This window comes from Rhea americana, unplaced genomic scaffold (genome assembly GCF_003343005.1).
Source record: "Rhea americana isolate MKP2758 unplaced genomic scaffold, rheAme1 scaffold_359, whole genome shotgun sequence".
NCBI lineage: Eukaryota > Metazoa > Chordata > Aves > Rheiformes > Rheidae > Rhea > Rhea americana.
The window spans coordinates 96,364-119,837 of NW_028186489.1; the positions used below are offsets into that span (position 1 = coordinate 96,364).

Here is a 23,474-nt window from a genome sequence, read left to right on the forward strand (position 1 = left end):
ACACAGAATGTGGAAGAGGGGACAGGCTACTTGGGAGAATCATAGGAATGCAGTTAGAGTATGTAGAGATGCAGCGAGGAAGGCTAAGGCCCAGTTGAAACTGAGTCTGGCAAGGGATGTCAAGGCCTTGCCAGGCCGCTCTGCATCATCTTTGAAAGGTCCTGGAGAACTGGAGAGGTGCCTGAGGACTGGAAGAAAGCCAGTGTCACTCCAGTCTTCAAAAAGGGCAAGGAAGAGGACCCAGGCAACTATAGGCTGGTCAGCCTCACCTCCATCTCTGGAAAGGGGATGGAACAGCTCATTCTGGATGTCATCTCCAGACACATGAGGATCAACACTTTCACCCCGCAGTGTTTCTCTTAAGAGTGGTACCAGGACTCAGTAAGCAAGCTTTCATTTCTAGGTAGCTACTAGATCACTAACTCTGCACACAGAGCTAAAGCTAGAGTCAGATGAAAGACCTAGGTCAACGGCTTTCTATGTGAGGTCCATCTTCACAATAAGTAAGCCATGCTGGACATAAGATAAGCATGTGAAGAGGTGGCACTGAGGAGAGAGATCCTGGTGCAAGTATGGTGTAAATGTGGAGATGAATTACATGATTTAAAAAAAAAGTTGATACCTTCACAAAACAAAGTTTGCCATTTATATAATGTTTGTGCATCTGTATTACACTGATAAGGATGTGCAGTGAAGAGACAGTCAGCTTCATTGTCCAAAGGTGTGAAGCACTAGTTAAAAAACATTATGTAACACAAAGAGGCTTTTACCAAAAGAATTCTTGAATTTCATAGAATCAGAAAGTCAGAGGGAAAGAGTCTTTTCGGGGAAGAGGAAAATCAACATCTTAGCCCTGAAGTAGGTATTCTTTTTTAGCATGAGGAACATCTAAGAGACATAAAAGAATTGGGAGGGGAGGGAAAAAGGTGAATTACCAGAGTGAGAAAAAAAAAATTATAAAAGATGAGCTGAAAGGWTGGCATTCTGCTCAGAAAATGTATTTTTTAAAAAAGACCATGATTAATCTTAGGTAAAAGTTGAGATAAGGTTGAGCAAACAAAGATAGATCAGAGATTAATACAGGACTGGAACTAAAAGAAGTTCAKCAGGAATTCAGAACATATTTTCACCTTAGTAAAGCTGCAGCACAGGCAGCTGCACAGGGAARCCACAGTGCTTTGAGTTCTTTAAAAGCTGCTCCAAAACCCGACTCYTTGGGAGCAGTGACCAGCACATGTCTACATGGACCAAACACACAAGGCAGAGTCAGGTTTCACTAGCAGGGTCCAGCAGTCCCAGACAAGAGGAGCCCAGTCGGGAGCAAAAGGAGAGTAGAGACAAGGCTACAGTGTATGTCTGAGGGGTCTCTCCAGGAGACAAGCTACTTACTTACAACACAGATTCAAAGTCCATTTTGGAAGAAGAGGCAGAGACAGGGATGAAGGCAGGTAGAGCTACAACATAGCTCCTGCCTGAGCTTAAATGGAGCTGCTGCACCCAGGGGCAGAGGGTGCCCATCCCAGGTGACGCTGTTCAGGGCCATTAAGGCCTATTAGTGCCCTCAGGGCCTGTGACACTCACATTGCCTCTTCTGCAGTGGTGTCAGCTCAATCTCTGTCCAAATAAAGCCTTCAGTGACACGGAACTGTACAGTAGCACAGGGCATGGTGCAAACAGAGGGAGGATCTCAAAGTACAAGAGGAGGAACGTACTTATAACCATAGGGTATGGTATGAAAACAGGACACACAGTGTGGCTCCAGAGCTCCAAGACTAGAGAGAAAGAGGAGATGGGAAACATTGCACTTTATTTTTCATGGCTGCATTATAGATTGAGCYATTGACAGTGGAGAGTATAAAGCATAGTTTCTGCCAAAGTAGAACGAGCTTTGGAGACTCACTTGGCACTAAATGGCATTTGGGGGAAATCCAATACTTGAAAGTTAAAACAAATAAGAAACAATACATTTTGTAGCTGTGCATTTATGACTTCAGTATTGTATTAACATCAGCCACCTGCTCTTTTCCAGCTCAGTTAACACTACCACTTGAAGCAGCCTAAACCTGACTTGTACAACCTAAAAAAAATATGAGTTATGATTCACTTTGGCTTTTTTCTATTAACAAAAATGTCCCATTGCAACCTCAAGAACATATTTGATCTCCATACCRATGTCTAAGATGGTATACTCAAAACCTGAGACTCAGAAAATTTAAGAYCTGTATTTCCTCATTTTGGGTACTTCCATTTCTACTGGCCTAAAAAGAAAGTCTGGTTATTACAAAGGTTGTGCTCTCAAAAATGACTTCAAATGCTTTCAGAGTCTGGTGTTTCCTGCATCATAGAAAATTCAGGATCTGCTCAACCCAATCGAAGCTAGCAATTCCAAAAATTAAGGGATCTGACAGCAAAACTTAATTTTGCAGATTTGGTGGTAGGATGTTTTCTGAGTGTCATTTATTTTCTGAAGTAACTAGGCTATAGCAAAGGGAATTTTAAGCTGCATAATGAATGCTTTTTTTTCCAGGCTCATCCTAACTAAATCAAATGGTTATTAATACCTTGAGAAATCTGCTACTGGCTTAGAATCACAGAATGGTTGAGGTTGGAAAGGACCTCTGGAGATCATCTAGTCCAACCCTTCTGCTCAAGCAAGATCACCTAGAGCATGTTAGACAGGSTTGCATCCAGGCRGGCCTTGAAGATCTCCAGAGAAGGAGACTCCACAACCTCTCTGGGCAACCTGTTCCAGTGCTCYGTCACACTCGGATTTAGAGATTCTAAGAGATCGTAGTCTCGCAAACGATCAGGATGCAAAATGCACAGGTATTTGAAAGCTGAATCCAACCTTTTAGTTTGGAACTGAACAGTATAGAGTTCATGGAGCATAGYTGTAATTCACTTTTCTTAACAAATGGTTCTCCGCAATCTGAGAGGCTTCATGTGGAATATGTCCTTTAATACAGGTAATTCTGAACTTTTCTCTCCAGGTAAAGACTTTGTCCCAAGTAACTTGCCCCATAGGATTATTTTCTGCATCTTTTCTCTATACTCACTTCTTGGTCAACCTGAAGCTGTTCCTGGGGAGCTTACATCCTCAGAAATCTCATGCAAGCACTCTGAAAAGGATGGTTTTCTTTAAGAGTTCTTTTCTGGCCAGATTTATAAAAATAAGCAACTGTCTTCCTGTAGCCTCCAGTAAGGCCTTCTGCAATAAAGCATTTACTATTTGCCATGGCTCCTTAGGATGTGTTGGATTATCTCCAGACATGAAATCCATCCAGCAAAATGCTCATAGATGTCCAAGCACARGAAAAGAAGTCAACTGCCTGAAGGGAACAAGATAAGGGAAAATGAAACTGCTCTGATAGCAAGGTAGAGAGATAAGAGTACACCAGGCAGTTCAGGAAATAAAAACAAAACACTCGATTCACAAGGTGAGCTGTTGCAGGTACTGGAAAGGCCAGCAATAGGTGACAGGTAGATTTTACAAAGCAATCTGCAAACAGAGGCCCTGTGGCTAGTTCCATACAAATTAAAAATGAATTATCAGGGAATTATTCTCTGGTTGCTTTCAGCAGCAGTGTGTCCCTTGTTCCACCTTTCTACTCCTGCACTCAATGACCTCTGAGTAGGGGACTGAGTTGGCAGCTCTGGTCTTTTTAATTGAAGCTGACAGGCACAACGCGATGGTTAATTGCAATGTGCTTATCTGGCAGGAGAGCAAAGCAAGCTCCTGTTCTTTCTGCAGTCTATGAATGTTTATGGGAACCATAAAGGAGAAGAASCTGGTGTTTTGGTGTGGGCTGTATTGCAATCGCCTTCCTAGGATTTTGAAATTGCTAGCATGCTGTCAAACACATTGCCTTATCACAGCAGTCATAGCAATTCTGCTACTGAACAACAGCAATACTAGCATCTTCCTTCCTTAAAAACAAATTATAATTAATAACTCAGTGAGACGCAGTAATGCTGTAGTAAAATGTAGAGATGAGGCCCATGGGTTATGAAATAAAATTGAACTTATCTCAAGAAAGAATAGCAATATTTACCCTCTCGCTAACRCTTAATTAATTTTCCTTTAGCTTGTTCATTGCCACTTGTTTTGGCAGTGGACCTATATGTCAGGGGTGGAAATCTAGATTTTCTCAAAGTTTGAGGATAGTAAATATTTTACCTTGTTTTGTGGGGAAGGGAAAAAAGCCTGTGGAAAAATTCATGTCACAGTAAAAAGCAARTTTCTTCCAGATCTAGGGGACAGTTGTATTACAGGCCATGATTCCTGCTTCCTTCTCACAGCCCTGGAACTTGAACACTTACACGTGATATGTCTAATACCTGTGTCCATACTGGTCACAAATGGCTCTCAAATTCCAACTGTGCTTTCTTGCACCTGTGGCTCCTGCAGCTGTAAGGTAACATAGCAAGTTAATATGTGGGTTTTTAAAAATCATCCTTTGGTATTTGCAGTTCTCTTCCTCCTAAGTCTGTCTACCTTCTGTCCCTAGCATGGGCAATTTTAGACAAATTTCCACACCTTCATGCATTATAGAAACTAAAGCTTACTTTACAGTAAATTAAACTGAACTTGCTTGGTGAAGCAGGTGCTAGAGAATATTCTAGCATCAGAATRGTAGGGTACGGCTGCTAAAATTCTGGCAGATTCATGATAAACAACATACTGTAGAAATGCAGTCTGGAAAATTAACAACTRTTTCTAAAGCTCCAAAAAGAATGACTGATACCCCACTTGAGTTTAATCATACTRCATTCAGGATGACGTACAATAACATGTATTTAGTTATTATGAAGAAAATCTTTCCTTCTCAAGTATACACCCTATGGCTAATAATCCTTGTAAGATTGTCTTCTGTGTAAAATCCAGATTTCTTTCTCCAACTAAAGAGCCATAGCTATTTTATAAAAGAATCCATCATACAGGGGGTGGATATCTGGGTAGTGGATTTGACTGTCTGAAATGTCAGAATTGAATAAAAAGCTAGAAAAGCTTATGGCACAGAATCGTTGAACCATGAGAACACTATACTAGTGCACAGTAAACTGCACAGTGACAAACAGCTTTTGATCAAGACCACTCTTAGGTGTCTTTTCTGTCAAAGAAAAGTAAGCTTAGATGGGTTGCTAGCATTTTAGCATTAGCATCAACATGTGATACTGCAGCCAGGAATTCATGTAGCTTTAGTAACTGTTAAAAGTGGCAAAGAACAATGAAACCTACCATGGTTCTGTTGCTTGTAAGATGTTAAAAAGGAGTACGAGAGATGCTCGCTTGGGGGAATCTTCACCACTTAAGCCAGGCACCGTGGCATTTCMGGGAAAGCAGCACATTTGACTTGCAGGGTTGTCCTCCACATGTRGTAGGGTGACATCTCATACTGCAGACTACTCGGAGTAGATTAGAAGGCAAAAATTATGCTACTTTCGAGTGAGAGGGAGAAAATTGAAGAAGATTCTTGTATCTTTGCTCTTCATGTCATACATGTCACTGCTTAACAGACTGCTAGCGTTCATATATTTCTGAAAAGTTTTATTCAAATTATACAGGCAAAGACAAGTGGATCTCCCATCTGGAGCTCTCAAGTATCTCTGAAGCATAAAGATGTGACTTGTTCCTTCTGGGATTTTAATCAAAATGCTTTGGAAAATTTTCCTTTTCATTTCCTCACAGAAACAGGCCCATAAAATCTGGAATGAATGCTATGTGTTCACGGCAGTGTTCAGAGAACAAGACATCTCAGAGACCTCTCCACTGGTTTCTAGAGGAGGTCACCCATTCCCCAGTGCAATACATATGCCTAATGCATAACACAAAAGGCACCAAAAATGCTGAGGTATATCAGCAGCCAAAAAAAATGAATAAAAATGTGTAAAATAACAGTCTTTCGGTATAGATTGGGTATCTACTCTTAATAACTTGTAATATTCATCTATTTGAGCCACATCAAACTAATCTCTCGTAATACCCTACAACGTGACAACAGAGTCAATGCTCTACAGCACTCACATAGTGACACCACTTTATGGAGCAGAAAAGAAGTGCAGAATCCTTTGGAATCCTTTGGTTTTATTTTTATTGAGTACATCGTATTCAAGGAGTCATTGTTTTCCATCAACACAAACTGAAAAAGTGCCTGGCTGGCATCCCAGAGACAAATTGTCCTTGTTGGATACTTGAACGAGGCTAGACAAGCCACTGAATAACTCCATCCCCGTCCTGCTGATCACAGAAGCATTCAATAAAAACCATGTAAGAAATCTCAAAGAATTGTTACTTTATATACTCACAATGGTTGGAATGAAGGCAGCTGTACAAATTTTAACTGTTACTGGGGTTAACAACCCAGAATGCAGAAGAGGCCCAGAAGGTAAGTACTCTGTTCTGGAGCTCTAAGCACATTTTCTGAGAGACAAGGCTGACTGCGAGTCACTGGATGACCCCCTCCCTCCTCCATTCACCRGATTTGCCCTGCTCCTTCCAGTCCACTTGACATACACCTCTACTTCTGACACTCAGCTCTGGTCTCTGGCATACATACCTCTTCTTGCAAGCTTCATATCCCTCTTCAGCRTGCTCTCCCCACTGAAACCTTCTAGCTTACCTGCTGGTACATGTTTCCCCTCCAGCCAATTTCACTTCCCTGGAATAAAATAGGAACTGCATGCTCATCTGTGCTAAAGCTCAGGCCCAATTATGGACCTAATTGCATGTCTGAATGACTTGCAATAGTGTTAATTAATTGTTAATTATTATTTCAAATAATCAGTTGGAGCAGAACTGGGAAAAATGTAATGTATGACCTTTTATAGCAATTCATTTGCCTTGGTGCTTGAGATCAAAGGCATTGGTTTGATGATGTCATGCTCCTGGTTTAAGATTACAAACTTAATGTTGTAATCACCATCAACATGTACCGGCATTTCTTGCTTTTTCCCCCTACTATTTTTCTAGTGTGGTGTCAGTCTACTATTTATTGAACAAAGGTTCTGTTCCCGAACATTCTTGTTTCTTTTTGTATGTTCAAAGGATTTAGAAGAAGCCTACCAAATGCATCTTGGGTTGTTTTGGAAAGTCACATATGCTGGAAAATGTCCATATCCTTATAACAGAAAAGAGGGTTTTCTTCTGTGTTTGTATCCAGCTTAAGAGCTTTTCCATTTAAAGAGTTAAAAACATTCATATAGAGGAAGTAACTGTATTTCATATTAATATACTATGCAATATAGTTATCCTGAGGAGCATTGTTTAATTTTTATATCAACTCTAAAAGCAGAATAAGGGAATCTCAGTCTTATTGATGGTTGGGTGTGCTTGATCTAAAACCAGAATGCACTTGTAATTTATTATTTGCAAATATCTTACTAATTTTTGGTGGCAGATAACTTTTTTCTTCATGCCTCAGTAAATCACTTTGTAATCTGGGGTGAGACTGAATTTGCAGTTTGGAGTTTCCTGGGAACCTACACTTATAGCTCAATAGTCATCTGTAAACATTTAGCTTTGTGCTAGAAATTACTAAACAGGACTTTCCTCCTCCGATTCATGTTCAAAATCTCCAAATTATAGATTGCAGGAGTTGATGCTGGATGCTAAAGACTCRATCGGATTTAAACAGAAGTAAAAATTAAAGTGTCTCTTTCCTGCTGTTTCCACTTTGTTGAGCTTCAGTTCACTGCTATACATGATCTGCAAGCTGTCAGAAAGCTAATCAAACCAGGCCATTCACCTGCAAGTCCTTCGTTTCTCATTCTGAGCGGCTTGCAAGCTGACTTTCGATCTGTGCCCAAGGCACCTCTCTGCCAGCAACACACCAGTTCTAAGGGTTCAGTACATGCCTGTATCTTCAGGACATGCACAGCTAGTGCTGTTGTTAGAAACATGTTTCCACATCTAAGGAAAATATATTATTTTGTTATCATATATTACAGTGGGAGTACAAAATTATACAACATTTGGAATGTTTGGAAACCAAACATTTGATTAAAAAAATGTTAAAGTTAATTCTCTAGGAAAACAAGAAACAACAAGCCAAAAACTGATAGCAGTTTCTCTCTGTGCTTACTCAGAGATGAGAGTCTGTGCACATGTAACCCTCAGAGTTATTTTAGATACTCTCAGGTATCGCACCTAACCTCCAGCTGCCAGAAGGGCAGCTATTGTCCCTTACTATTTTGGCCTGTGGGCTTTTTGTTTTGTTTTGTTTTGTTTTGTTTTGTTTTTTAAGCAAGTCTAAGGGGGTGGCAGAGCTAAAGAAAAATAAAACAATCACAAAAAGCAACTTGAGGAAAAAAAACAGCATAAGAAAACCATGCGAGCTTCAGCAATGGTGTATTTTACATTTCACTCAGTAAACCGCTTCTAGAGTGGTCTGGCAACAGTTAAAGGTACGTTGTTCTAAACTCTAGAACACTGTTTTAAATTAATGAGTCCTGCTTTAGTGAATCTTTGAGAATGAAAACAATTTACAAATGGACAGAGTTCTTTTGAAGGGGTGACAAATCCTACTGGATTACAAGGGGCAATGAACAGCTCACAAATGAGCAAGTTAAGTAATCTTAATTAAATAATTCTGGCTTCACGGGCTTTAAGAGAAGTTATTTCAAAAGAAGCCATTCAAGGAGTTTTCTCCTTGATTTTTACCCAAAGCCTCTGCTTTTGTCCTTTTGCAGAACCTGTGAAGACAGACACCAAGCAGCTGCTGACATAGGACTGGTAAACCTAGAAGACAGGCCACAGAGAAGCAGAATTAGCAGGTACTAGTCTAAGCCAGTGGGAAGGTGAGAGGGAAGATGAACCACCCACTGAGAAAGGATGGCAACCCAGCTTACAGGAGAGGAGGCAACAGAGCCTCTCTTCTCTTCTCTTCTCTTCTCTTCTCTTCTCTTCTCTTCTCTTCTCTTCTCTTCTCTTCTCTTCTCTTCTCTTCTCTTTTTTCTTAAGCACGTGATTCAAGAATTTCAAGAGTTGCTTCGAACACACAAGTTTGAAGTGCCTCCAGCACACTTCTACCACTGTCGGAATAAAGTCTTCTCCAAGAATACCTAGTCTTTATAATTATGATGGCTGAACTGCAGAAACTGTTATCTTAAATGTATTGAGATACTATTGAAATCATCACAAATGAAATGTAAATTAATTATCTGGTAAAATTTCTCCCACCTCTAAAATTAGAGTCTTTTTAATGTTCTAAGGTGGATGGTTGCTTCAGGCCTCTGTTGTAGAGTGACTTCTGTCTTCTTTGTCTTCTCATAGTTTGATGGCTTGAAAAAGCTGTGATGGAGTGCCAGGGGATCTGAGATGCATAAACCCAGTAGGCCAAGAGCTTCACTCACTGATATTTCAATGTCACTAGAAGCACGAGGCAGTTTAAGATTTAGTTGGAGTCACAATCCTAATCTTTCCAGTCACTCAACACCCTTGTGAATACTCCTATAGCATTTTCATTCACTTTCCATATAAGCAAGAGTTACTGAGGAAAGAATATTTTAAACATCTGAAAAATTTTAACTCTTTCCTACATGTTTTTCTAAAGTAATCTTCTAATCTTCATAGATTTCAACAAAAGTTGAAGTTTCCTTTCAAGCAAATCCAAATGTGATTTCTTTGTATACAAAATCATTTTAAAATAAGTCTTTTAAAACTTACAGGAGCCTTAAAGAAATCTTTTTGCTTAATGATTTCAGAGATGATAAATTCTTAGCACTTCATGATGAGGTAAGCCAAGGCTTTCTGGGTTTCCTAGAAAAAGTAACTAAGAATTGCTATATAAGAAAGTCCTCAAATAATTTAAATAACAAGCAAAATGAGTCTTATTAAAATAAGTGATTAGTATTAAAATAATCTTTCTTTAGGCATAATTTATTTTTATATAAATTTACATCTAAAAAAAACTTCAAATGTACTTTTTTGAAACACTCATAGCAATTCTAAGGAAAATAGTTTTTCCAACTATAGATATGTCAAAAGTTATAGATATGTCAGAGATGCCAGTATACTTACAAATAAGGCAGTTACTGATAAATTAGGCCACTAATTCTTTCAGTACATGAAAAAATATGTTTAAATAAAAAAAAAAAAAAAAAAAAGGAGGAAAAGAAAGTACAAGGTTCTTCTCATCTTGTTACAAGCCTAGAGAAAGGACATCTTCATATTTCTTAACATGGATGGGATGGGAATCTATTCCTTTGAAGGCGGTGCATATCCTGAGCAAACACGTCAGACCTGCATTCTATAATTGCTTGATCTGCTGTTCACATATAAAATTCCTGTCAAGCATTCTAGATAACCTCAACAATAATAGCAAAGCACATGCAAACATTTCTGTTCAACATCATAAAACTCTTCAGAAGAAACCCCTAAAAACTCCAGAGTCAGAAAAATATATTTAGTCTGCAATTAGAACTTGTGGTTGATGTGAAAGAGTTTCCTCTCATAGATGCTTCTTCTGCTTGTCACTTAATAAGGAAAAGTAAAATTTCCTGTGTTCATTTAATCTGAAAACTTTAAAAAAAAGGAATTAAGAAAAAGATGTTTAGATATGCAAGAATCTAGAGGGTTCTTCGCCACCGATTTCTGTGCGGAGTTAGTGTCTTCCTGTTCTAACTGCTCTTGCTTTTTGTCATTAGTAAGATAAACTATCTCAGTGGAGTAAGCATTAACCACTATAACTATTCAGTAGTTTTTAAAAGGTGAGGTGTTTTGCTGAGGTGTTGATGCCTGTATAGTCAATTCTGAAACTAAATTGATAGTTATCTTCTGTAACTAGTGACTTGGATAGAAACAGTATATACCGGCACCACTATTGTCAGATCCAATACACACATACAAGCAGGCAATCACCAAATCAAACAGTTTACAAATTAAATAGATCTCGAGTTTAAAACAGTCTGGAAAAAACAATGGCTACACCTATGCACAAATCAGTCCTAGCACTGTAAGATTTCTAGGAAATCCTTTTCTGGATTCACAGGTTTTTCAGCACTCTTAATAAGATCATCTGTAACAGCTGCAGGTTTTGGTTGGTTAGCTGATTGTTGTCTTAAAAAAAAAAAAAAAAAAAAAAAAAAGACAAAAAGTATTTAAAATGGCACACAAGAATAGAAGACAAATTCCCGAAAGGATTTATATGTCAGACCAAAATACCGTGACCTGTGTGAGAGCAACTTGCCTTCTCACATGAAGATTGCTTCACAAGTTCTTCGGGGCATCTCTCTTAGCCAAGAGTACCTGCTTCCAGCTCTCAGTTCAATTGTCTCATCACTTGGGTTTCAGCAACAGAGGCCACGTTGCAATTATTTTCTTCAAATGTAATCAGGGCAGGTTTTGCTTAGGCAAATGCTACACCTGTAAACATACATTCACACACACACACACACTGAAGTAGAAATGCTGAAGCCTAGCAGGGGAGATTCAGAAGACTCTCTCTATCCATCCTGTAGCCCAAGCCTGGCAGGTTTTGACCAACATGTTTTGGCAGGATATCTGGCTCTCTTTGCCAGTCCATCTCAGCTGCTGCACATAAAGATATACATGTTGCATACATGCACACAACGTATATGCACATGCTTTAAAAAGACATCTAAGAAGTAAATTTCCTTGTTTAAATGTTATGAAATATTAAAATTCTGAAGTTATTTTTCCTTCAGAATTTACTAAAGATAATTATCTGTAATTTAATACGTGGGCAGAGCCAATCTGTTTATACTTAGTTGTGTTCACTCACTGCTTCAAAAAGCCAGGTATATCTTGATAATTAATAAAATAGGTATCTAGTGCTATATAAAGAAAGGTAATAAAGTATAGGTGAAAAAGACAGCTCTCTCTTGACTTACCTTCATCTGCTTTTCTGTATATAAAATGAATTGTCTTCCAAAACAAAAGATGTCTTCCTGCAATTGCCCAGATACATTCTTTGACCAAAACATCTCTCTCTCTCTCTAGGCTCAGGGAAAGATTTCACCTGATCTCACATACCTAAGCTGAGTGAATATTATCTAAGACATTTTTGCTACATCAGCTTAGTTTCACAAATGTGTAGCAGCACCATTGCTATTGGTAATATAAATAAAATTGCTAATCTCCAGGTACAGGGTGGGTGTTGACTTTCAAAAGCAATATTCCTTCCTTCTAATACAACCAAGTTCGTTACAGACTAATGATCAATGCGATTGTTATGCCAACATACACCTAAGAAAAGCTGTCTTGTTCAATATCAGAAGTATTAACATGCCAGTAGTCATGTCCCACTGAAACTACAACCCTTTACATTCAACTTACAGCCAYTGAAACCAGTCACTTTGTGGCTAAAAGCATTAGAATCAAACTAGTAACAAAGATCTTGTGAAAATGGGCCAATAGTCATATTCTTCCTCCTTTATTAGCGTTAGTCATTTCCATAAGAGGGCCGAGGCCCTCTTTTTGTGGCCTTCAACCACAGTTGTCAGTGTGGTTGAAACTGTTAGATACCATAAAAAAGCATAAGGAAAGCAGCCATTGAGGTGGCTTGTAGCATTGTTTAGGGGAATTTAGCTTATCATCAGATTTCTGTTCAGCTCCAGGCTGACAGTCATGCAAAATCATTAGCCTCTGTTATAAGTCTGAGCACTTGAACACTATGAAAGCTAGATTAGGCTCAAAATAGGAATGGAGAGAGAAAGCACTCCTAATTTGTCGGAAAATCTGTAACACTTCTTTATTTGTCTTTAGGGAAATGCAAGATGCTATCACATCTGATAAAGTTCTGTAAGTATGACCACCTAATTTGTAAGTCAACACCAAAAGAAGTACCTAGACAATTTGTCTCTATAAGTAGTCTTAATACAAAAAAAAAAAGTAAATTCCATGCTATTTCATTTGAATGCCTGTATTGCTTCTGCTCGGAAGAGAAGTGAAAGTTCTCTAGAATCTTTGTTAAAATGAGCAAATGATGTACTACACTCATCACATGTGGCTGGAAACTCAAACTGTAAACTAGAAGTCTTACATTTAAGAGTGTGAGAAGAGTTTCAGAGCAGGGTGTAAGACTGATCAGCCTGGGGACCCATTCTAGTTCCCGTGTGCCATACAAGGCAGAGAAGACAGTGATGCTCTCTGCTGAGACCCTCAGAAGCTCACAGCATGTTGCTAACAGGCACTGGGACATGACACAGCAACTGTGAGTGTCCACACAGACAAACGGCCTCCACGTGTATTTGCGCATACAATTTATTTGGCAGGAAACATATTCAAAGTGCACCGAGGTTGCAGAATGAAATATAATTGCATATATTTTTAAGACACCTGAAACAGAAATTGGGGGATGACTAGGTCATCAGAAAGTATTCCATACGGTTCTGTTGCTTAGATCCCTGTGAAGTGAAGAGCAAACTGTAAGGAATGTTACTTTGATAATGCACAAATTATGAAATTACAGATGAGAGAATATTTACTGCACTAACAACTCATTGTATTTTGTATACAACAGTGAACAGAAATAAAAATGTTCACAGCTGCCTCTTCTTGATATCTAGCTCTAGGCCACATAAGAGGAACTCTAAGCTACAAAATACACAAAATCTCTTGATCTCTAGCCTTTAAGGAGATAAACAATGGTGCTTATTGAAACAGCGTGAATCATCTTCCTTAGTACAAGTAATGAAGATACAGATAAGTCTGTCATTTTCCAACCAGTATTTTCTGATACTGACATAATGTTTAGTTTGCCAAGTAGGATCATTATTGTGGAGAGAGGGAAGAACAATATACTTACTGTATCTGAATAATTATCCACCAGGATACCGTCAGTCAAAGCATAACTGATGTCAAAGGAAGAAGTCTAAACAAAATTTAAGCAAACTGTGATGGCTTTTCAACAGACACAAGTTAGGTTGATTTTGAAAGTGTTCAGTCAAAGTAGYCAACCAAACCTGCAGTAATTTGTACCCCAGTTTAGTTAATGTATGTGTGCTCTCCTGAATCTGAAGTTTTTGTGTTTGTTGGAACATTTCTACAAATCTCCAACAGGTTATCCTGGACATCTTCCTGCTTTACTCAAGCATGATTACCAAGACAGAAATCACAAAAGCTTATGTTTATGGCTTCTGATTAACTAAGGAATTATTCTGAAAGAAGCTTTCAGCTAAAGTGATTATTCATTTTTTCCTGTTTAATCTATTACAGATGTAATTAATACACTGATATAGAATTTGCTCCCTATGCCTTCAACATTTTAGGGGCAAACAGAATATAATATCCAGTTCTGAAGAAAAAGCCATACGACAACCATGGTTTCTGTCTGATCCTAATTCCAACAGACCAAGCAAGTTAGTATTTACTATTCCTTCTTTATTCACATCAGGTGCTTCCTTCAAAAACAAACACTGTACCATAGAGCTGTAGTTTAAATTCGTGTGTAATACCTATAAAGTAACTCACTGCCTGTATTTATAAAGAACTTAAGTTGACAGCACGTCAGAAAATTAAGCTGCTCAGACTGCCCTCTGCAGGCCTTCCTATATTTCATTTTCCCTTTAAAACAATTCTTTTCTTGACTGAAATGATAGGAAAAAGTACCAACACCAAGGATTATACCATCATTATACCATTATTACCATTAGTAAGAAGTCAGTCAGTGCCTTGATTCCTGTTTTTGAAGAACGATTCATTGAACTACCCTGTGTGCAGATATGGATACCTTACTAGCTGAGTAATGTACTTGCTTGCAAACTAATTTGGGATAAATACGGTTATATTTCTAATTAGTAATTTACAAAACACTACAGAATGAAAAAAAAAAGTCAGTCTTCATGCTTTTCTGTAGAACATTGTTCTGCACACTAGTATTTCATTCTTTCATGCCACCTATAGTCAGAAATAGAATTAGTAGAGAGACACAAAAGATATTTTTCTGCTGTGCCTAACACCTGTCATTGCTACTACAAGAACAAAGCCCATCTTCATTGCAATCTTAAGATCTTTTACATGCTTGTCTTACATACACTCCCTTCTGCAGGAGCAATATCTAAGTGGCAACCTTATTTTTTCCATTTTTATGCAAATATTTACATAGCATTAATGTGACAACTCACATCGTACTCAATGCTACTTTAAATAAAAAACGAAATGCAAACAGCAGCCTACAAATAGGTATCAGAGAAAAGAAAACTGTATGTGCTAGGATACTTCTTGATTGACACTTCATTGCTTATTAGCAACCTTCAGGGTGCAGGAAATCAATAGCTACTTATTTCTGCTATATGGTGCACGATGGTACCAGATAAGCATTTCTCCTGAACTGGAAAACTTAGAAAAATATTAAGATCAGGTGGACGGCTAGATGGGTAGTACAATTTTATTAGCTCTATGGTATGTCATGAAGAGAAGTGAAGGGGATTTTTACTTCAAAGCCTTGAAGAATCCTTCTCTTATTTCAAAAACAAAATAGCATGAATCAGCAGTTAAAGCAAATGAACCATGAATAGGAGGCAGAACAACAGTCTTTCCACCAACTGGAAATGGTGCAGAATGTATGTGGAAATATTACCTATGGAGAGGGCAACAGAAGTTACCCAGACCTCTAAAATAATTGGCACAATGCTGCAATATGGAAATTGCTTTTACTGTTACAAGGTTGTAATCACCAGCATAAGCTCAGATTAAACAAGTAAATAAAGGGAATATTTATGTGAACAATGATGTTCCTATGACCAATGATTTCTTGCTGTGCTATGCTACTGGGAGTCACTCCCATACAATTAGGTCTATTTAAGTTCCCCATGCGGTCTGAGTCCTAGTATTTCCCCTTTAAAAACCAACTTATCTTGCAGTAATATTCAATGTTAATTTACAATGCTACATTCAAACTATACAGGATCATTCAGCAGCATAAGACAGAAGAGCACTGTAGTAGTCTGCAAATGACACCAATACGACTACATATTCCCTTAACTCTGTAATCACATATACTTTAATGCAACCAAACATTGCAACTTCCTATAACAATACCACTGTACATAAATAAAATCATGTGTTCAGATTTTGTTTCTTAGATTATCATTATTTGTCACATTTTTGCATTCCCGTTCAATTTCCGAATTCTGTTGCATCCAGCTGGATTAACCATTAGTTGAAACAAAAACGTGTCCATTCTATTTGTATGCACTTAGATGAACATATGGACAAAGCAGCAGGTGCAAATAGCACTGTCCATTCACTTCATAGGAGTGGGGTTGTTTCAGGGATTACAGGTAGGAAGATTAATTCCAGAAGTTTTATTTCAGAAGGAATATACTGCAAGAAAAAAGTTCTAATAAAGTCACAGATTCTGATAGCATAATTCAGGATTTCAGTGTGACACAAAGTTCATGACTTGCCAGCAATCACAAGGTTTATCTGAAACAAATAGCTACTCTTTATTTTTTTCTTATTTTTTATTTTTTTCCTCTTTCAATGAAAAATTTATATGAAGAAAGCAGTTTTTCCCAAACAAATCCTAAACACAGATATTACCAGCACACTCTTCAAATTTTTATTTTCAGTTTTTTAATTCTTCAAGAAATTAGATGCTTTCATGTACCTCTTTCTGAGGTATGTCAAAAAGATGCTGACAGTAGACATTTTAAGGAATGAAAAATATAACTTTTCATGTTTTATCTGTGAAATTTTTACTTTCACGCAAATTTGCTACAAATGTAACCATTTTTTTTAAAGGTTTGCCTTTTATCCATTGCCCTGTCTCAAAATACCAAAGGTCTCCAGGAATACATTTTTTTTTATTTTAATCTGTATGAGCAATTATTTCTTGTCTCGTTGCTGCTGAAGTAGTATATTATGCTGAATGGTACAATTATTCTGCATTAAGGAGAGGTATTTCTTTGGGAGTTGACTGATATCACAATGTTTCTGAATTTCAGAGAGGTCCTTTAAAGGCTGACACATCAGAAATGTCTAACTATCTTTCTATCAAGTGACAACCTGTTTGCAAGCAGGCAGGTATGAAGAAATTGAATTTAAAAATTTATATGTTTATTTAATCTGGAGAAAAGTTGCATGATCTTCATCTATTTGCATAGAGTAGGGAATATAGAATGGATGTATTAATACCCACATGAATGAGACACCATGATAAATATGCTGTACTTGTATACAATAGCACCTTCCAGTGGCTCCCAAAGAAATCTGTGAAATATACTGACTTGCACTATATATCTGATGTTATTTTATATAAATTTGCATATAAAAACATTCATGCAGCCCTTTACTGTGGCCAACTAAACAGCAGAATGCTGGAGAGCACCCAGCAACACTAGAGAGCACCAAGAACAGAAAATGAAGAATAGTATATTGGATTTTAAATTACACTGGGAATTTTGACCAGCAGAGAAGATCTGACTCTAAATACAAATAAGAACATATACACACACGCACACACACACACATATATATGTATATTTTCCCTTTCAGAGTAATCCAGACTTGCTTGACAACTTTGGAAGAATTCATGGTTGACCACCTAAAACTGTAAATTAATCTTACGCAACAAACTTTGAATAAAAGTTATCTGTGAAAGACTTCTGTAAATACAGAAAGCTATGTCAGTAATTGCACAGTAAAACAAATTCCACAATCAAAAGTTTCTTCTCTCCCTACAGTTAGATCAATGTTTTATGAACTTACGGTATCAGAACAAGCCAAAGAAAAAACTAGTTCAGTGAAAACTCTCAACTCAGCATTAACTGTAGATTTAGTCTTGCAATTAGCACTTTAATTATGGTAGCAGCCATAAACAAATAAAGTTCTCTGAATCTTAAAATAATAATAGCAACATAAAACAGAGTAACACAAACTCCCAGAATTCTACTGGCAATTTCTGTTCTCACTAGGTCCTATAAATGTAGTTATTTCGTTACAGACGCAGACAATGCAGAGTTCCACATTTATATACAGGAAAAAAAATAGCCATTCTGTTCATCTGAATTTCAGGCTGCTGCACATAAGCCTCCAACAGATTTACAATTCAACATGCAACTGATGATGAAACATTTTGTACTTACATTTTTATTTTATCCATTCAAAGAACAGCTTTATTCAGCAAATATTCAGTGTGCAAAATCTGACCTTTCATATCAGAACCTCTGTGAGATTAAGAGATCAAAGCCAGTACTGTCTGCAAAATTAACTTCAGTTTTAAGTTATGCAAAATATACCTCAAAGCACCTGAAAAAAATATGTTTTGTGGCACTGAGAGAGAGATCTGAGTTGGGGCAACTTCTAAATTTGGAGAAAATTACTTTTTTTTTTTTAATTAATTAGAATATCTCTACTATTAGGTGTTACACAGTAAATCTAGTTTTCACTAAATTTTGGTTCTGTCAAACATTGATATCAGTAAGGCTGATATTTCATCCTCTACGGAGAACTAATTTATTCAGACAAGTTTATTCTCCTCTCTACCCTCTACACGCCTTAAATTAAGTGGTAATCTTAAAACATTGGGGGGGGAGGGGGGAAGATGTGTCTGCAGTTTAAACTTTAATGAGATCTAATTTTATGAATGTAACTGTGGATTGTCAGATACTTCTCAATATTTTGAGACACAGCATCTTCATCTAGGATCTAATTTCGTCTTTGTCAGAATTTCCTGCCATTTCTTTCCCCCGTTTATCTCCACAACAAACTTTTTCTCCTCACTGCAGCTCACAGAAAAGCCTAAACACTGAACAGGCAAGTCTGTGATGTAACCAAAACCAGATCAAACTTATTTTGGTTTCTAACTTCTTTCTTATGTAGAAACCTTTGAAGTCTCTGTCAAAGTCTTAGTATTATTTCAATCTAATTCAGATGGCACAACATGCCAGAAAAGTCTTTTGTAAACCAAAAAACTTCCTGCTCTAGCAGTATAGTTTAGCTACTAAGTGATCTCAATATTCACTACCACTCATAGCAGGATTTTACTCTGTTATGATACTTGCATTCCTCACTGTAAAAGCTCTGCTTAAATAAGGCATCTCATTCCCTTTTACATTTCATAAAGTGTTCTTATGCTTTCTCTTACAGAAGAGATTGACTATTCTATTCAAACATTATGTGCCACAAGTACTATACATTTAAAGAACTATGATATGTTAGTCTTATATTTAAAAGTCTTTTAGTTTCACAGTATAAAAACCCAAGAACTGGAAATGACTAAAAAGATGAAAATTAAGTTTTTCAGGCTATTTCAAATAAATTAAGTATTTAAACTATCTGACATTACTTATTTCCCTCTTCACGTACTTGGGGTTGTTTGTCCTGTAACAGAATTCTAAACATTGTCAAAACAGGAAGCAGTCTTCACTGAGTTTAATACAAAGCAAGTCTTATCGGATTCTCTATGTTGGCTTTTAAGGTCTCCAGAAACTTTGAAGCCAGTTCATCATCTACCACTCGACCATCACTTGACAGAGTCACTGTCATGAGTTGATGCTGCTGAAGTTTCTCATTTCCTTCTTCATCTTCCACAATCTTGAGCTCCGGTCTTGCTCGGCCCACAGCTAGGATGCAGGCTTGTGGTGGGTTTATGACTGCAATGAAGTCACTGACGCCAAACATGCCCAGATTGGAGATACTAAATAGAAAAGAACAGCACTAGTAATGTCAAAAATTATATATCCCCACAAGAAAAAGTTATCTATATTCAGTGACTACTATGGGCTAATTTCTGTCCCAAAGCCAGCCTCGTTAACTATAATAGACCTGAACTGGATTTAATTTGCATACACTCGGACTCTAAAGTGTTTGGAATTTTTTTAATTGCAACTAATCCACCTTTATWTATATGTATATATATAAAAGATACATAAGATCTGTAAGATACATATATATTAGTTCTTTATAGGACCCTATCCTTGCATTGCAGCATAAGAGAGACAGGCATCTGCAGCAATTCTGCTACTTTGGAATAAGTAGTTACATCCACAGTTTCTCTTAGGCAGGTAACTATTGCCTTCCCAAACAGGCACTTGCAAATTACCACTAAGCTACACAGAACATCTCATACATAATTTCTGTCACTGGAGTTCTTACCACAGATAAAAGAAGAAGAAAACAAACAAGCAAAAAAGCCCTTCCACTGCTGCAAATTTCCATGAGCTTTTTCTGCTGAAAAGCTTGTGATAAAGAGATACTATTGACCATTCCTCCAGCCTGAGACAATCATATACTACAGAGAGTAGAAGTTTGGACATACTACTGTATGTTACTGCAGTATTTGTGCAGAAGATAGTTATTTCTAGTATTACTCTCAACACAAATTATCCATTATAGAAGACAGGATTGCTAAAAAACAGTGCCAAGATAATCTTTTCTCTGCCCTAATACTGAGCACTTGTGGTTAGGTTTGGCACTCAGATTAATCACATGCAGTTTCATTCTAAATGAAGCAGGATTTTATGAGGCAGTCCATGAACACACAGGGGAATATCCAAGGATAAGACACTCTAAACCCACTCTGTATGTATTGAATACTGGTAAAGACTTTTACCTAAATGATCCTCCCTGATATTCCTCCGGTAACAGTTTCCCATCTCTTGCTTTCTTTGCTAGAGCCTAAGGAAATCGAAAGATGAAAAAGAAAAGGAGAGGGAAAAGAAATGAAAACATCATACTAGACACTCATTCTTTTTACTTCAGTAAGATATTACAAATACCACATGGCCATGGCAACCAGACCTCTAATTTTTAACTTAGGCAAGCACATTAGCAACAATGCTGCTGTGGCTGCAATGACTTGATAGAGATTAGAACACACAACTTCATTTTCCCAGCTACAGAGGCTGTTAATAAAAAATGTCCTCTCACCTCACAACCTTTGTACCACAAAAAAAGTTTGTCATTTTTCCCAGATGTTTCTAGATGGCAAAAATATTTAGTGATATACTGATGGGACAAATTCATAGCATTCCCCCTAACATATTTGTTCAGAGAACCTGCCATACTCTCCTGCCACTTCAGCACTCTCTAGTAGATGCGAAGAGAGATAGTGTGCAATTCAATTTCTCCAGCAAAGCATTCAGCTACCTTAAATTGGCTTTCTAGGAATCCGTTCCCCCGGAACACATACCTCCCTCCACCCTCGCACCAGACATGTGCTTTCTAGGAAAAAGAGGTGCCTTCACCTCTGCTTTAGAAGAATTACACAACTGATTTTAAGTATTTCCTTCCTCTTGCTTTCCAGGAGTATTCCATGTTTTGTCCAAAAATTACACACATGCACACAAACACCCTCCAAGCTCTCTAGGAATTCTCTACATGCTTTTTAGGAAATCCCACAAGCTTTCAAGAGATCCCCATCCTCCAGACACATGCTTTCTAGGAATCCTCTCTCCTGCTTTTGAAGAATTCCCCAGCTGATATCCAAGAAATCCCCACACCTGCTTTAAAACAAATCACCCTCTGCTATGAAAATCCTCTTCTGCTTTCCAGGTGGAAGGACTACCTTAGCCATTTGTTAAGAAAACAAAGTGGCAATACAGCTACAATTGAATAGTGAGGACAAAAGGTCTAGAATAAAAACACAGCAGATAAGCCAAAAACATTAGTGCTTTGATAGAAGTCTTATACTCAGCAGAACAGACAAATCTCCAAAATAGTCTACACTGAAAATGATGTGCCTCTAGATTAAAACTACACTGGACAAAAAGTCCTACAAAAGCCTTGGGAAATAACAATGCCTAGTTCATTCTGTTGTGGCTAAAAATACTAGTCCAACCAAACAGAACWTTTCAGTCTCTATGTTACATAACTGTAATAATTCCAGCTGTCCAGATATTGTAATTTTTTTGGTGCAATGGTTACCTGAATAGTCTGAGAATATAAACCAAGAATAATCAATTCATTTCATACATGCTAAATTGCCTTGTTTAGTCAGCTGAATTTAACCAGTGGCTTCATAAAGGCATCACATATGTCCTCAGTTCTTTTCAGCAGGCAAACTGAATTTGCCTTGAATTATCAAACATTTTTGTTTCCTTGAAAATTTCTTCTAAAACACTTTCTGAATAACGGAAACAGTTACACGATGAAACAGTTCATAAASAAGAATTTAAATACAACCCACTCTAACAATACAGCAACTCCAATGGGACAATGTTATAGTAAAGTTTAAGATAGACATTAAGAGAAAAAGGTATTATTGCTGTACTATGAATAGCAACAAAAGCATTTTACATGTGGAAATATTTTGTTTAGGGGAGGACTGAAAGTAACATATTAATAAATGAAAATAACTGTAAAGACATCTGGTTATTGGTTATACTTTTTTAAAAAAGCCTCAAAGATGCAAAAAAAAATTAAAGCTAAACTTGCTTTTTTGTCTGAACAATGAAATCTTTTAATGAGCTTATAAACAGTATGTTTACAAGTAGGTAGTACTTTACAGTATGACATATCTGTATAGCCTTTGTCAATCATGAAAGACTTCACTTACTTCCAGAAGTGTTCTACTCCCAAATGAGGAAGAAATTTCTGGCAGTACAGAAATGTAAACTTAAATAAACAAAGGTATTCACATTTAAGTTCTTTGTATTTTTACAGCATTTCCTGTCACAAGACTCCTTACATTTAAATGCTAATGGAATAATCTTTAAAATAGCTTTTAAGGTGGTCAYAGCTTTATTTTACAGATTTGCATTTCTATTTGGGAAGTGTAAAATAAGTATCCCAGCTGCCATTTGATCTCACATGGATCAGTGATACACAGCTTCTAGTGGAATAAGAATCTACAAATATTTATTGAAATCTCCAAGAAAAAAACCTACAAAAATAAATCTATAAAATCTACAAACATTTATGAATCTACAAAAATTTACTGCAGCATGAAAAGGGATTTCAATTACAACATGAAATACCACTTCAATTAATATATATCAAAACTATAATTATTAACCAACTCATTATTTCCATCAGTTTTCACTTCTGCTAGTAGCTTTTATCAACTTTTACCAAGTAAAATGAACAGCTTGCTTAAATCTTTCGATAGGTATTTTCTACTAGAAATAAAATCTCACCCTTCCTTCTTCATCCATTTTATAAGGCAAGCAGAACTAGTACATGGATAGGAACATCCATGACTAGTGGTCAGGGTAAACAATTTTCTTCGCTGTACGCACTTCAAAGCATCTTTCAGGCAAAGGTTCTGAAATGCCACAATATTCTAACAAATGCAATGACTTCAGCTTAAAACCAGAAGCAGTAAGTTTAAGAGAATCTGATTCTAATGAATCAATGAACCACTAAGCAATTGAAGCTTACGTCAAGTTTTATAAAACTTCAAATTTCTTGCTATTAATTTATAAATTATAAAGATATATTAAATTTTATTTTAGGCTTTAATTCATCTGTAAACAATTAGTGAACCAAAATGCAATAGCCATGGGAACAGTGTTCATCAACAAGACAGGGTCAGTGTAAGTGCAAAGCACACATTCAATAATACTACTGA

At 37.1% G+C, this 23,474-nt stretch overlaps 1 protein-coding gene across 2 annotated transcripts in view; it reads right to left on the reverse strand.

Annotated features, from left to right (window-relative positions):
* Window positions 1–15,939: 15,939 nt before the first annotated feature.
* The window catches only part of PDHX (pyruvate dehydrogenase complex component X), a 53,780-nt gene continuing 46,245 nt past the window's right edge, over window positions 15,940–23,474 (reverse strand). The window contains exons 10-11 of one of the 2 annotated variants that reach the window (XM_085312150.1): window positions 20,517–20,581; window positions 15,940–19,601 (exon numbers count right to left, since the gene is read on the reverse strand). In XM_085312150.1, the coding sequence (XP_085168276.1) occupies window positions 19,337–19,601; window positions 20,517–20,581 (330 nt within the window). In that variant the 3' untranslated portion in view covers window positions 15,940–19,336. The remainder of the gene's footprint in view (window positions 19,602–20,516; window positions 20,582–23,474) is intronic. The other variant, XM_085312151.1, reaches the window with a different exon arrangement.